The sequence below is a fragment of the Lissotriton helveticus genome, chromosome 5_1, assembly GCF_964261635.1.
Source record: "Lissotriton helveticus chromosome 5_1, aLisHel1.1, whole genome shotgun sequence".
NCBI classification, from domain to species: domain Eukaryota; kingdom Metazoa; phylum Chordata; class Amphibia; order Caudata; family Salamandridae; genus Lissotriton; species Lissotriton helveticus.
In genome coordinates this window covers 2,135,619,365-2,135,631,878 of record NC_136065.1, presented here as the reverse complement: position 1 = coordinate 2,135,631,878, position 12,514 = coordinate 2,135,619,365, and the positions used below count along the sequence as shown (strand labels likewise).

The following is a 12,514-nucleotide window of genomic DNA, read 5'->3' as shown; positions in this document are numbered from 1 at the left end:
GTGAAATTGAGATTTGCTATTTCTAGTCAAAATGCTATTTTGTGATTACATAACCTTGAGGCTACAAAACCTTTTATACTTCTTGAAAGGTTATTTTGCATTCGCTAATGGCCAAAATTACCAATTTGCACGCATTTGCAAATGTAAAATTGTTTAATACATTTGCCCGTAAATAAGGTGGTGCTTCTTACAATAGATCTTTTCGATCCTGACTTCAAGGGTATACAGCTGGATTTATCCCATGTGCCCATAGCACAATTATTGCACTCATTCTTATTACTCCCCCCCTCCGTCCCCATTCAGTTTGTCGATGATCCGAACGTAGTGCGCTGCAGCATCTAGTCATGGTCTGAGTAGTAGCTGTGTCTACACTTCCCAATTTAGAGGAAGTGCGAACATAAAATCCCTTTATTTTGAATACAGATGAACACTTACCTAACTCCGTTTGGCCTCCGCCTGAGACTCTGAACTTCTTTTGCTTCCTCTAGTTTTGATCTATAGAAGAAAGAAAATTTAATTTAATTTTCAAAGAGCAAAGTTTGTCGCTGACGACAGTCTTCTCTGCATTGAAAGCGTCATGAAACGAAGGAGAGCCAGAAAAAGCTTAATAAGTTGCAAGACAGGATGAAATAAAAATGAAAAAAAAACACCACAGTTGTACATACACCTAGATACTACAGCAGTCCAAAGGATTCCTCTACATTACTACCTGTCAAAATAATTCCTCAGTAGGCAACATCCATCCACCAAGCCCCACCCATTCCTCATAACCAGGCTGCTGAGCGCAACAGCTCATGGTTTTCGCTATTGCGAAGGCTAAAGTCTGACATCAGGCACAACAGCTAAAAATGGCCCCTACCAACAGTAGAGCGAAGCCACACATATTTACAGGCCAATAGGAGAACCCTATGTAGCTTACAGCTTTACTGTGTTGAGTGGAGGTTTTACAATAGTATTTCAGCTCAGAAGCAATGCAACACGAGCCATTGTCACCCAATTCAATCATATTCAATTTTTAAAAAAATTTTTATTTGAAACTCTAGGTTGCCAACATATCTTCATCATAGGAACATCAGCCGAATGAGATGTCTTACTGGCAATGGATGGTGTTGAAGTGTACCAGGTTGTGAGATCGCTCTATGGAGGGAGCCTTAGCTCACTGAGCTAAGTGTGATGTAGCTAATCTCAGCATCTAATGAGGCAAGGAGCGGAATGTTGCGTAGAGAGGTAGAACGTAAAAACACACATAGGAAGGCTGCAAAAATGAAACTCTTTATGGAGCTGAATTCTGCACAGAGGAATGCTTAACGAGGGAATCGCTGCACTGAGAACCGTACATGTAGCAAACAGCTATGGGGAGTAAGTGTTGATGTAAAGTAGTGAGGAATGTTATGGAATATTGCTGGAATGTGTAATGTTATAATGAGAGAAATGTTACACAGAGATATATGCTACATGGAGGGTGATGTTGATGAATGATAGATCCAGGGGCACACGGTGATAGGAATTCCACACCCCTGTGTACTCTTGTGCCTAAAGTAGCCAATTGGTGACTTCAAGTAAATTATAAAAAACTTCTTAAATAAACAACATTTCTATTCAAAGATGGATTTTACTTTAATCTAGTGCTTAGGTTTTTTCCAAAACAAAATAAACAACTATTGTGAAAGATGGATCTTGAAGTGAAGGTTGGAGTAAGTAATGCTGGCTGCCTTGAATGAGACTTTTCAGGCTACAGGAAGCCAAAGCAAAGCATGCCGTGCAGAGGTGATGCGGTTTTGTAACTAGTTGTGGGAAAGCAGCCTGTAAAATTCTGGATCTGGGGGAGTCTGAGCACTTGATATATGGGCCTGAGCTAGATGTAAATTACACTGGCATAATCTTCGTAATTTGGGACTATTGTGTTATGCAGACTATATGAAATTCCTGAAATTATGCCACTTCACGTAAAGAAAACTAAACAAAGGGGTTAGGCTCCTAAAGTCAGTAAGGCTGAACCACCAGAAAATTATTCCAATCAAACAATGCCAAAATTGACTGATACTTTTCAATTAAAATTAATTTATAGCCGCTTTAATTAACAGAGGTCACCATTTATTTTTTATATTTTGTAAAGACATCATACAAAATGCTTTTTTTTGGTCACATACAAAAGATAAAATGCTAAATTTTATCACAAACATTCTTCCCTCCCTCCGACATAAATCAAAACACAACAGTCGATACAGACAATTTAAAAAAAGAAATAAAAATTGACATAACAATGAAACAAAAACAATACAAAATGTCAGTTCATATTTTTTGAAGACCAAAACAGGAGCTCAGGAATAGTCACAGTGCACCCCTGAAAAAGCATAACTTCTGAACCGAGGTTATAGTTTTTAAACAACTGTTAACAATAAATGATTCCCTGGATTACAGTGTCACGCATAAAAAAAATATTTTTAACACAAGTAGGCCCACGAATGATGGTCAATGCGTTTCAAACCCACTGAATCATCTTTAATGGGATTCTCTAAGGCTTATTCCAACTTTGGGCTGCAAAAAATCACCTTCCAAACTGTCTCTAGAACTCTTCAGTGCTTGTTCTTTCAATTTGAGTGACTACACACTCGGGCATTAAAAGTTCTCAATGGATGATAGTCACTCAAGGGCATCCTGCTCAACACCCGTTCCGTCCACAGGCACGCCGAACTCTGGAACCTCCTCGACTCAACATCACCAGACGTCGCCTTCCTCACAGAAACATGAATGAACGCCTCCTCAGCCCCCGACATCGCCATAGCCATCCCGGAGGGCTACAAGATCACCCGGAGGAACCAAACCGGAGGAGGCATCGCCATCGTCCACAGAAACACCATCCGCATCACGACCAACTCCGACGACACCCTCACCGCCGCCGAGCACCTCCACTTCCAGATACACACCGACCCCAAGACCATCCTCAGAGGCACCCTCATCTACAGACCCCCGGGACCACGCACACAATTCAGAGAAGCCATCGCTGACTTCGTCAGCCCGCACGCCCTCACCTCCACAGACTACATCCTCCTAGGGGACCTCAACTTCCACCTGGAGAACAACAAGGACTGCAACACCGCCGCCCTGCTGGATAACCTCGCCAACCTCGGACTCAAGCAACTGGTGAACACCCCCACCCAGTTCGCCGGCCACACGCTCGGCCCCATCTTCTCTTCCAGCAAGCACACCTCCTTCAGCCACTCAACCGGACTACACTGGACAGACCACAGCTGCGTACACTTCAGCTTCAGGAGAACCACGACCCACCACCACCCACAACAGGTTCCCCGCAGAAGCTGGAGTAAGGTCACCGCCGACCAGCTCACCACAGCCCTCAGCCAGAACCCGCCCACCAACACGACTGACCCCAACGAAGCAGCACGCAACCTCACACAGTGGCTCATCAACTGCGCGACGAACTCGCACAACTGAAGAATCCTCCCAGCAGACCCGGCAGCAGGAAAGCCTCGTGGTTTACCAATGAACTCAAAAACTCCAAGAAAACCTGCCGCGCCCTCGAGAAAGCCTGGCGCCACGACCAGACAGCAGAACACATGACCGCCCTAAAGAACGCCACCCGCAAACACCACCAGCTGATCCGCACCACCAAGAAGACAACATTCAAAGAACGCCTGGACAACAATACCCACAACAGCAAGGAACTCTTCAGCATCGTTAAAGAGCTCTCCAACCCCAGCGCCTGCAACAACGACATCACACCCTCGCAAGACCTCTGCGACTCACTCGCCTCGTTCTTCCACCGCAAGATCGCCGACATACACAACAGCTTCGGCGCACAGACCACGGACCCAACCACCGAACCAACGCCCCCCACCACCACCCTCTGCACCTGGACCCCGGTCAGCACTGAAGACACCACCCGCCTGATGAACACCATCCACTCCGGCTCCCCTACCGACCCTTGCCCACACCACATCTTCAACAAAGCCGACACCATCATCACACCCCAACTCCGGAACATCATCAACAGCTCCTTCGCATCCGCCACCTTCCCGGAGAGTTGGAAACATGCCGAACTGAGTGCCCTCCTGAAGAAACCCACCGCGGACCCCACGAACCTCAAGAACTTCCGCCCCATCTCGCTCCTCCCCTTTCCAGCCAAAGTCATTGAGAAGACCGTCAACAGACAACTCTCCGCTTTCCTCGAGACCAACGGATCCCTCGACCCCTCACAGTCCGAGTTCCGAGCAAACCACAGCACCGAGACCGCCCTCATCACAACCACCGACGACATCAGGTCCCTGCTCGACAACGGAGAAACTGCTGCCCTCATCCTCCTGGACCTCTCAGCAGCCTTCGACACTGTATGCCACCTCCCCCCGTTCCGATCCTCGGCCACCGAAGTCATCTGCGGCGTTCCGCAAGGATCCTCACTCAGCCCCACCCTCTTCAACGTCTACATGAGCCCTCTCGCAGCCATCGCACGCCAACAAAACCTCAACATCATCTCCTACGCCGATGACACCCAGCTGATCCTCTCCCTCACCAACGACCCCGCCACCGCCAAAGCCAACCTCCAGGAAGGAATGAAAGATGTCGCGGAATGGATGAAGCTCAGCCGTCTAAAACTGAACTCAGACAAGACGGAAGTCCTCATCCTCGGACCATCTCCCTCCGCCTGGGACGACTCCTGGTGGCCCCCTGCCCTGGGCACCGCACCGAAGCCAACGGACCACGCACGCAACCTGGGCTTCATCCTGGACTCCTCCCTCACGATGACCAAGCAAGTCAACGCCGTCTCGTCATCCTGCTTCAACACCCTGCGCATGCTCCGAAAGATCTTCCGGTGGATCCCCACCGAAACCAGGAAGACGGTCACCCAGGCCCTCGTCACTAGCCGTCTGGACTACGGGAACACCCTCTACGCTGGAACCACAGCCAAACTCCAGAAAAGACTCCAGCGCATTCAGAACGCCTCAGCACGACTCATCCTGGACATCCCTCGCCACAGCCACATCCCGGCCCACCTGAAAGACCTGCACTGGCTCCCCGTCAAGAAGAGGATCACGTTCAGACTCCTCACCCACGCACACAAGGCTCTCCACGACACGGGCCCGAAGTACCTCAACAGCCGACTCACATTCTACACACCCACCCGCCAGCTCCGTTCCGCCAGCCTCGCCCTCGCCTCCGTCCCACGAATCCGCAAATCCACCGTCGGAGGAAGATCCTTCTCGTACCTGGCAGCCAAGACATGGAACTCCCTCCCCACTCACCTACGGCTGAGCCCGGACCATCTCTCCTTCAGGAAACAACTCAAGACCTGGCTGTTCGAGCAGTAGCGACCCTCCCCCTCCGCGCCTTGAGACCCCAATGGGTGAGTAGCGCGCTATACAAATTCTATTGATTGATTGATTGACTTGCACCCAGCTCTCTACGTAAACGTCTCATTTTTTAAGCAAATGACACAAGTATACAGTTTTTGCTGCAGAAGGATGTAGAAATGTATGCTAAAACTGAGCATGCCCCTCGTATGAGCTCTTATGATCCCTTATTGGTGGCACTGGGTGAATCATTGAAGGCTCACATTAGATCATCCTTTACTAGACACAATAGCCTATACCGACCCTTGACCCCACCAGGTAGGTTGTTCCCCCTCCGCACAGCACAGCCCGTGTCTCCCTGCTCCAGCTGCCGCTGCCGAGGAGGTTTGCGGCCCTCCACCACCCGCAGGCTACCACCTGCGCCTCAGGTTTGTTTGTCATTCCGTTGTATTGCACTCTCTTGGTGTCCGTGACTGCTGTTGTCTATCTCCCCTTCGCTGCCCTTGTGATTCTGTGCCTTTTTCTCCTCTGTCCCCTCCGCTGCCCCTGTGATTCTGTGCCTTTTTTCTCCTTCTGTCCCCTTCGCTGCCCCCATGATTCTGTGCCTTTTTTCTCCTTCTCTGCCCCCGTGATTCTGTGCCTTTTTTAGGTCGAGACTGGCGTAGGCTGCGCACATGCGCAGTCTCGCCAGCGAGAATTAATGACTGAGTAGCGAGGGTAAACCCCGCCCCTCTTCTCCATTGGCTGGCCTCCTAAACGGCGGCCAACCATTGGAGAAGAGGTCTCAGTGACGTCATTCTCTCTTTCTAAGCCCCGTCTTTTTCGGATTGAGGGGTATTTTTTTTCCAGTTTGTTCTACTTTTTAAGCCAGTCCTTTTCAGACTGGGGGGCGTGTTTTGGATTGTTGTTTACATCCTAGAAAACATGCCCCCCAATCTGAAAAGGACGGAGCTTATAGACAAATGGCGAGCGCTTGTTTACATCTCCTCAGCTGGTCTAGGGATTTGTACGCATGTGTAGTTAGTCTTTTTTGCAATGCAGAGTACATGCATAGCACCATGACATTAATATACACAGAGGGGTCGTGGGATATTTAATTTGCATCCGCATGCCTCTGTTCTTGTCTTCCTTTAAATAGTAGCTCGCCTGTTTTTCGGTATTAAGTTTCATTTCGTTGTCGCATTTTCAGTTGAGTTTTCGTCCCGCCATCGCAAGCCCTGTGTGACTCCCTCGCCACCTTCCTCCACCGCAACATAGCAGACCTCGCCCTCGCCACTGTCCCCAGCATCCGAAGAACGACCACTGGAGGCAGATCCTTCTCCCACCTCGCCGCCAAGACCTGGAACACCTTCCCCACCAACTACGGCAGACCCAAGACCTTCAGAAGACTACTCAAGACCTGGCTCTTCAATCAGTAGCAGCACCCTCCCACCCACCCCCAGCGCCCTGGGACCCCCATGGGTATGTAGTGCGCTTTACAAGTGGCCTGATTGATTGATGCAAACTGGGACAGTGAGCCCTATTGCAAAGAATGCGCTGACATGGGGCAGCCGCGAACCTGTGCTGCTCTGAGGGCAGTGGATTCAGTGAAATACATTGCGGCTGCTTCAAAGCTGCTCTGTGTAGGTGGAAGCTCGCCTGCACTATAAGGAAGGGAGAGATCCCCTGCAGGCAGATGCAGTGAATGACTGCATCCGATTGCAGCGGGATGTCTGGGGGATCCATGGGAACCCTTTCTCCCATCAAGAGGCCTGTCTTCAGGAGGTGCACTGACAATGTACCACCTTTTTGTGGAGCACTGTGGATACACCTCCTAAGGGCCTGTTTGAATGTGTTCCCTGATCTTAATACTGGGCAGGCGCATAGGCAAAGAGATTCCCTCACATGCAACGGACCACATCCCCATGCAAATGAGGGAATTTTCTCTGAAGATAGCGCTGGTGCTAAATGTGGGCCGGTGCTATCAGTAGTACAAAGAAAAGGCGCACAAGCCCTGTTACCTCAAAACATCTCTTGGGGACACTGTAGAAAACAAATGAATAACAGCAGACACATATCTTACCACCGCTTTCATGAGAAGGCCAATATTCTGTGTACTTTCTCCTGCTCCTAAAGTGCTGCTGTATTTCACCACATAGTCAATGCTGATGGGTTATCACACCTCTGAAAGGCACAAGGCAGACACTCTGAGGTTGCCTGATTAAATGAATTTTGCACATTGGGTAATAAAAAGGTGCTGACTCGACACAAAAGTATCAGATCCACTGGTTTGCCGAACCTAGCACGTACAGTGCCCCAGCGAACTCCACCAGGAATCAGAATGTACACATATTCTATTAACAAGGACCCAACAAATACATCAAGAGGGACATGGACTTTATGCAGCACCGCAATACATTGAAAAACTGTGAAAAGTAAAGAGCGAGATACCAGGTCTTCTCCTGCTACACACCTAGCATCTGGAATCCACCCAGTCCAAATCTGGCATGACAGTTCCATTCTCCAGTTCCAGAAAAAGCTGGAACCCAACTCTGCAAGGACCACCTCGTCACTTTATAGTCCCTTGTACCATTAACTCTGAAATGTCCTTCTTTGGCCCCCCTTTTGGTGTCCCTACCACAGGCTCTAGCGGTGGCCGTCCCGTAAAGACAAGCAAGCCCTCACTTACTTACAACTGCCCACCTCCCACTTGTAATGTAAAACAATCTCCTGTAGCGAACTCGGTTGCTTTCTAGTCGGGTTTGTACTTTGAAAGTCTAACACAAACCTACTGTAGCGGCAACAGATGGACACTGACGCTGTTGTGGTCTTTATAAATCTTCTTTATTTTCAGTCAAAGAGTTGTGGCAGCCACTAGGCCAACACCACAGAGCACCTGCCTCACGGTCAGAAGCAAACACAACAAAACAGAGAATCATTCTACATTGTCACCTGGACATGGCTGGCTCAGCTACATATATATCACTTACACTGTCCAGATCTGGAGACCCAATCAGAGTCAGTGTCCCTTGAGCATCTACATTATTCTTGCCTTCACTGGGACTGCTGGAGTTATCCTTATTTTCCCTCATTCCTCTTCCAGTGCAGTTCGCCTTTCTCTTCCCCATCGTCTTTCGTCCTCCCCTGCTTTATATTTCCATTGAACTACACATGGTTCCACCTCCCCCAATGTCCTTCGTGGTAACCCCTTCCCCCTTTGCCCAGGGGTCTCACCTCACCACCTCCGTCACCTGGTCTTCTTCCTCGTCTGAGGACTCTGCTTTGCGGCGCCTGAAGTTCTTCCCTGGAGGCATCCTTGGCTGTTGCCCCTCTGGCGCTCACAATGGTCTCTCCCTTTGCTGTAGTATGTGTTCCTTCTTCTCTGTGGCCCCCTCCCTCTTCTAGTCTCTGGGGAGACTCCTAGCAGTGTCCAGGCTTCTCTCCTGTCTGCCTCCCAGAGCCCTGTCACTCTCCTCGTCACTCTGTCTCACTCCTCTCTGCAGGGTGTCACTCCCCTCGCTCTAGTCTCTTCCCAGTCTGTCAGATCTTGCAATCTCTCTGGTAAGATGATCCCTCCCCAGCACTCTTCTCAGTGGAGTCTGTATCTCTCGTCTGTAGTATGGTCTCTTGCTCCCCTGGCACCTTCTTCTCTTTGGTATCAGTGTCTCTCTTCTGTGGAGTCTGTCTCTCTGGTGTGTAGTATGGCCTCTTTCTGTGATCTCTCTCTCTTCTGTGGAGACTACTCTTTCCTGGCACTTTCTTCTCTTTGGTATCACTCTCTTTTCTCTAGTCTGTCTCTCTGGTCTGTACTCTGGCCTCTCTCCTGTCACTCCCTCTCAGTGATCTCTTTTTCTCTTCTGTGAAGTCTGCTCTCTTCTCTATGGTATCACTCTCTTCTCAGGAGTCTCTCTCTCTGGTGTGTAGTATGGCCTCTCTCTCTCTTCTGTGGAGTCTCCTCTCTATGGTCTCAGTGTCTCTTTTCTCTGGTGTCTACTATGGCCTCTCTCTGTGATCTCTCTCTCTCTCTTCTGTGAAGTCTGCTCTCCTCTCTATTGTATCGCTCTCTTCTCTGGAGTCTGTCTCTCTGGTGTGTAGTATGGCCTCTCTCTGTGATCTCTCACTCTCTTCTGTGAAGTCTATTATCCTCTCTATGGTATCAGTCTCTTCTCTGGAGTCTGTCTCTCTGGTGTGTACTCTGGCCTCCGCCTCTCTCTCTGTGATCTCTCTCTCTTCTGTGATCTCTCTCTCTCTCCTCTCTATGGTATCACTCTCTTTTCTCTGGAGTCTCTCTGGTGTGTACTATGGCCTCTCTTTTGTCAGTCCCTCTCTCTCTCTCTCTTCTGTGAAGTCTATTATCCTCTCTATGGTATCACTCTCTTCTCTGGAGTCTGTTTCTCTGGTGTCTAATGTGGCCTCCCTCTGTGATCTCTCTCTCCTCTGTGATCTCTCCCTCCTCTCTATGGTATCTCTCTCTTCTCTGGAGTCTCTCTCTGGTGTGTACTATGGCCTCTCTCCTCTCTCTCTCTTCTGTGAAGTCCACTCTCCTCTCTCAGGTATCACTCTCTTCTGCGGCCTCTCTCCAGCCTCCTCCTCCTCCGTGCGCCCTCCCTGGCAGCCCTCCGTTTGTCCCGCTCTCCCCCGGTGCAGACTCTCGGTTCAGGCTCCTTCAACAGTTGTCTCCCATCCTGTATCTGCGACTATCCGGTCGGTGCTACGTCAGCAGGGTCTCACACCCAATCAGATGAGCGATACCATAATGCACTAGAGCCAAAACATGTGTGCGGGCCCATGACTCGTTGCAGAAAATCCTGTGGTAGGATTGGTCAGAGAAGCTCGGCCTAGGATTGGCTGGTTGATCTCTCCTCGAGCGCTCTCCCCTCCAAGTGTACTTTGTCAACACCTGCAGTGGTTGGGGGAGCTTGAAGATTGTTTATTGGTTCGGAGTCCTCGGGGACTGCGCAGCGAGCCCGGATTGGTCGGAGCACAATCTGTTCTTAGTTCATTGGCTGATGTTACTGGACAAGCGCGCAGGAGGACCTGCCTTCCGTTAGTGGGCGGGTCTCACGTTCGCCCCGCCTTCCGTTGGTGGGCGGGTCATCCGTTAGTGGGCGGTCCTATCAGTAACAGAGAGATGCTCGCTCTCTCCGGGACTGACAGCTGTCAGTGAACCGGCGGCCGGGGTCGGACCCGGGCCAGAGAGAGGCCGAAGGGCAGCGCGCCCCTCCGTGGACTCCAGAGCCGGCACCGCGGGTGAGTCAGCGCATCACTGAGGCGGCCTCGGGCCGGCCAGACACTGCCTGGCGGGCGCCGCTGGGAGCCTCCCGGGCCGTAGGACTGTCATTCTACGTCATTAGCTCCGCCCCTCGGCTCCGCTGTCTGGGCCCCCATAGGCTGTGCTGGGGCCCCGCGCCCCTGACTGGGATGACTGGCGGGCTCACGCGCCCCAGCTGCGCTCATTCCGCGTTATGAGTGACCCTCACGCCTTTAGCCGCGCACCTCCCGCATCATGCGTGACACTCATACCGCAGCCATACATTCACCAACAGGTGGGACACGCGCTGCAGCCATCTGCATTTCACGCATTCAGCAACAGGTGGGACACTCCAGCATGCCTTCCGTCCCACGTGCAACCTTAAAATGCTGCAACACACCTCAATCAAGGCTGTGAGAAATATAATGTTATCACCCCCACTAAGATGGAAGTCGATTGGCTTGGCCTGCACATCTTCAAATTCATGCAATCCACAGAAACACATGTGGGACATGTTCTGTTACCATCTACATTTCACGCATGCAGCAACAGGTGGGACACTCCAGCATGCCTTCTGCATCATGCGTTACACGCAATCCACAGAAACACGTGGGACACGTGAAATCCAGATGGCTGAAGCACGCGTGCAGCAACAGGTGGGACACTCCAGCTCTACTGCAGCATGCTTTCAGCATCATGCTGGACAGTCTCATCACAGCAGCGCATGTTCAGGATGTTGCTGGACTCTCACTGGCAGCTGGGAGCCTCACTTGTTAAGGAACTTCTGGAACATCGACATACAAACACCAACCAGCCTCACTTCTGTACCAAGCGGCACCATCACTCAGGAACAAGCCACACGCATTCAGGAGCTTGCAGGACACTGGGGCTTCACAACATGTGGCGCACGCTTCGCTACTGTTCACATTCTGCAGCTCAGGACACTCACATGCTGTATACCTTCCAATGCATGGGATGCACAACAGCCTTAGCTGTGCACTGGTGCAGAAAGCCGCGTCTTCCATCAATGCGATGTACCCTCATTCCCCTGCGCATGCTCTGCCACAGCATTCCATTAAAGTGCCACATTTGCAATCCATAGCTGCCAAGGTTTTAGACTGCTACGTGTGACATTTTCATAATTTCAGTGTAATCATGAGTGACATTCAAGGACTACCTGTGACACTTTCTCGCAAGCAAAATCAAGCAATGAAGGCAAGGGAAACACATTTTATATCTGTATCAAAAATTACACCCACCCACTCCTCTAAAAGTAAATTAAATGAGTGGCGCAACTTTGCAGACCGACTAGTAACTGCTGAGTTTGGTGTGCTTTTGATCTATGCCTGATTCAGAGGCATGAGGTCTCTGCCCTGTCTGCAGAAGGCCTCAAACTGTGTAGCAGTTATTGTGCTGCCTTTTGGTAGCAGGCATTATGTCTGTGTATTATAGACTGCAGGTTCGTTCTGTGTGTGGCTGTGGGCACCACAGAGTCTGCAGCCGTTTGATGCGGTTTGCCTGCCGGGGGCTTGCATCTGTGTTCATGGTATAGCTGTGCATGATGCTGTATGCATGCAGAAGGCTTGCGTCTGTGTTCATGGTGTAGCTGTGCACGATGCTGTATGGATGCAGGAGGCTTGCGTCTGTTCATGGTGTAGCTGGACACGATGGTGTATGAATGCAGGAGGCTTGCGTCTGTGTTCATGGTGTAGCTGTGTACAGCATACCTTCTTAGATAGCATGCCTCAGGCCTCATCTATCAGACTCGGCCTACATGCAGCTGGATGTCTGTGTGTAGCAATCTTCAAACTACATACAATGCAAGTGCGCCCAGGCCTTAAATTCTGTATGTAGCACCCCTCAGATTTGGCATAAAAACCCATTTCTCCGACTCTGCATGCAAAAGACTCCTGACTGGCTGTTAGCACCAGTTTTAGATTTTCACTTCTCAGCAGCCAGGACTCGGGCCTGTTAGCTT

General features: G+C 50.3%; 2 protein-coding genes across 2 annotated transcripts in view; one reads left to right on the top strand and one right to left on the bottom strand.

Annotated features, from left to right (window-relative positions):
- C5_1H9orf78 (chromosome 5_1 C9orf78 homolog) overlaps nucleotides 1-10,014 on the bottom strand; it is a 65,425-nt gene extending 55,411 nt beyond the window's left edge. Inside the window, exons 1-2 of the mRNA XM_078646240.1 lie at nucleotides 8,520-10,014; nucleotides 436-495 (exon numbers count right to left, since the gene is read on the bottom strand). Coding sequence (XP_078502366.1) covers nucleotides 436-495; nucleotides 8,520-8,599 — 140 coding nt within the window. The 5' untranslated portion in view covers nucleotides 8,600-10,014. The remainder of the gene's footprint in view (nucleotides 1-435; nucleotides 496-8,519) is intronic.
- A 381-nt stretch (nucleotides 10,015-10,395) lies between these two features.
- USP20 (ubiquitin specific peptidase 20) overlaps nucleotides 10,396-12,514 on the top strand; it is a 352,979-nt gene continuing 350,860 nt past the window's right edge. The window contains exon 1 of the mRNA XM_078646239.1: nucleotides 10,396-10,535. The gene's annotated coding sequence lies outside the window, so the exon portion shown is untranslated. The remainder of the gene's footprint in view (nucleotides 10,536-12,514) is intronic.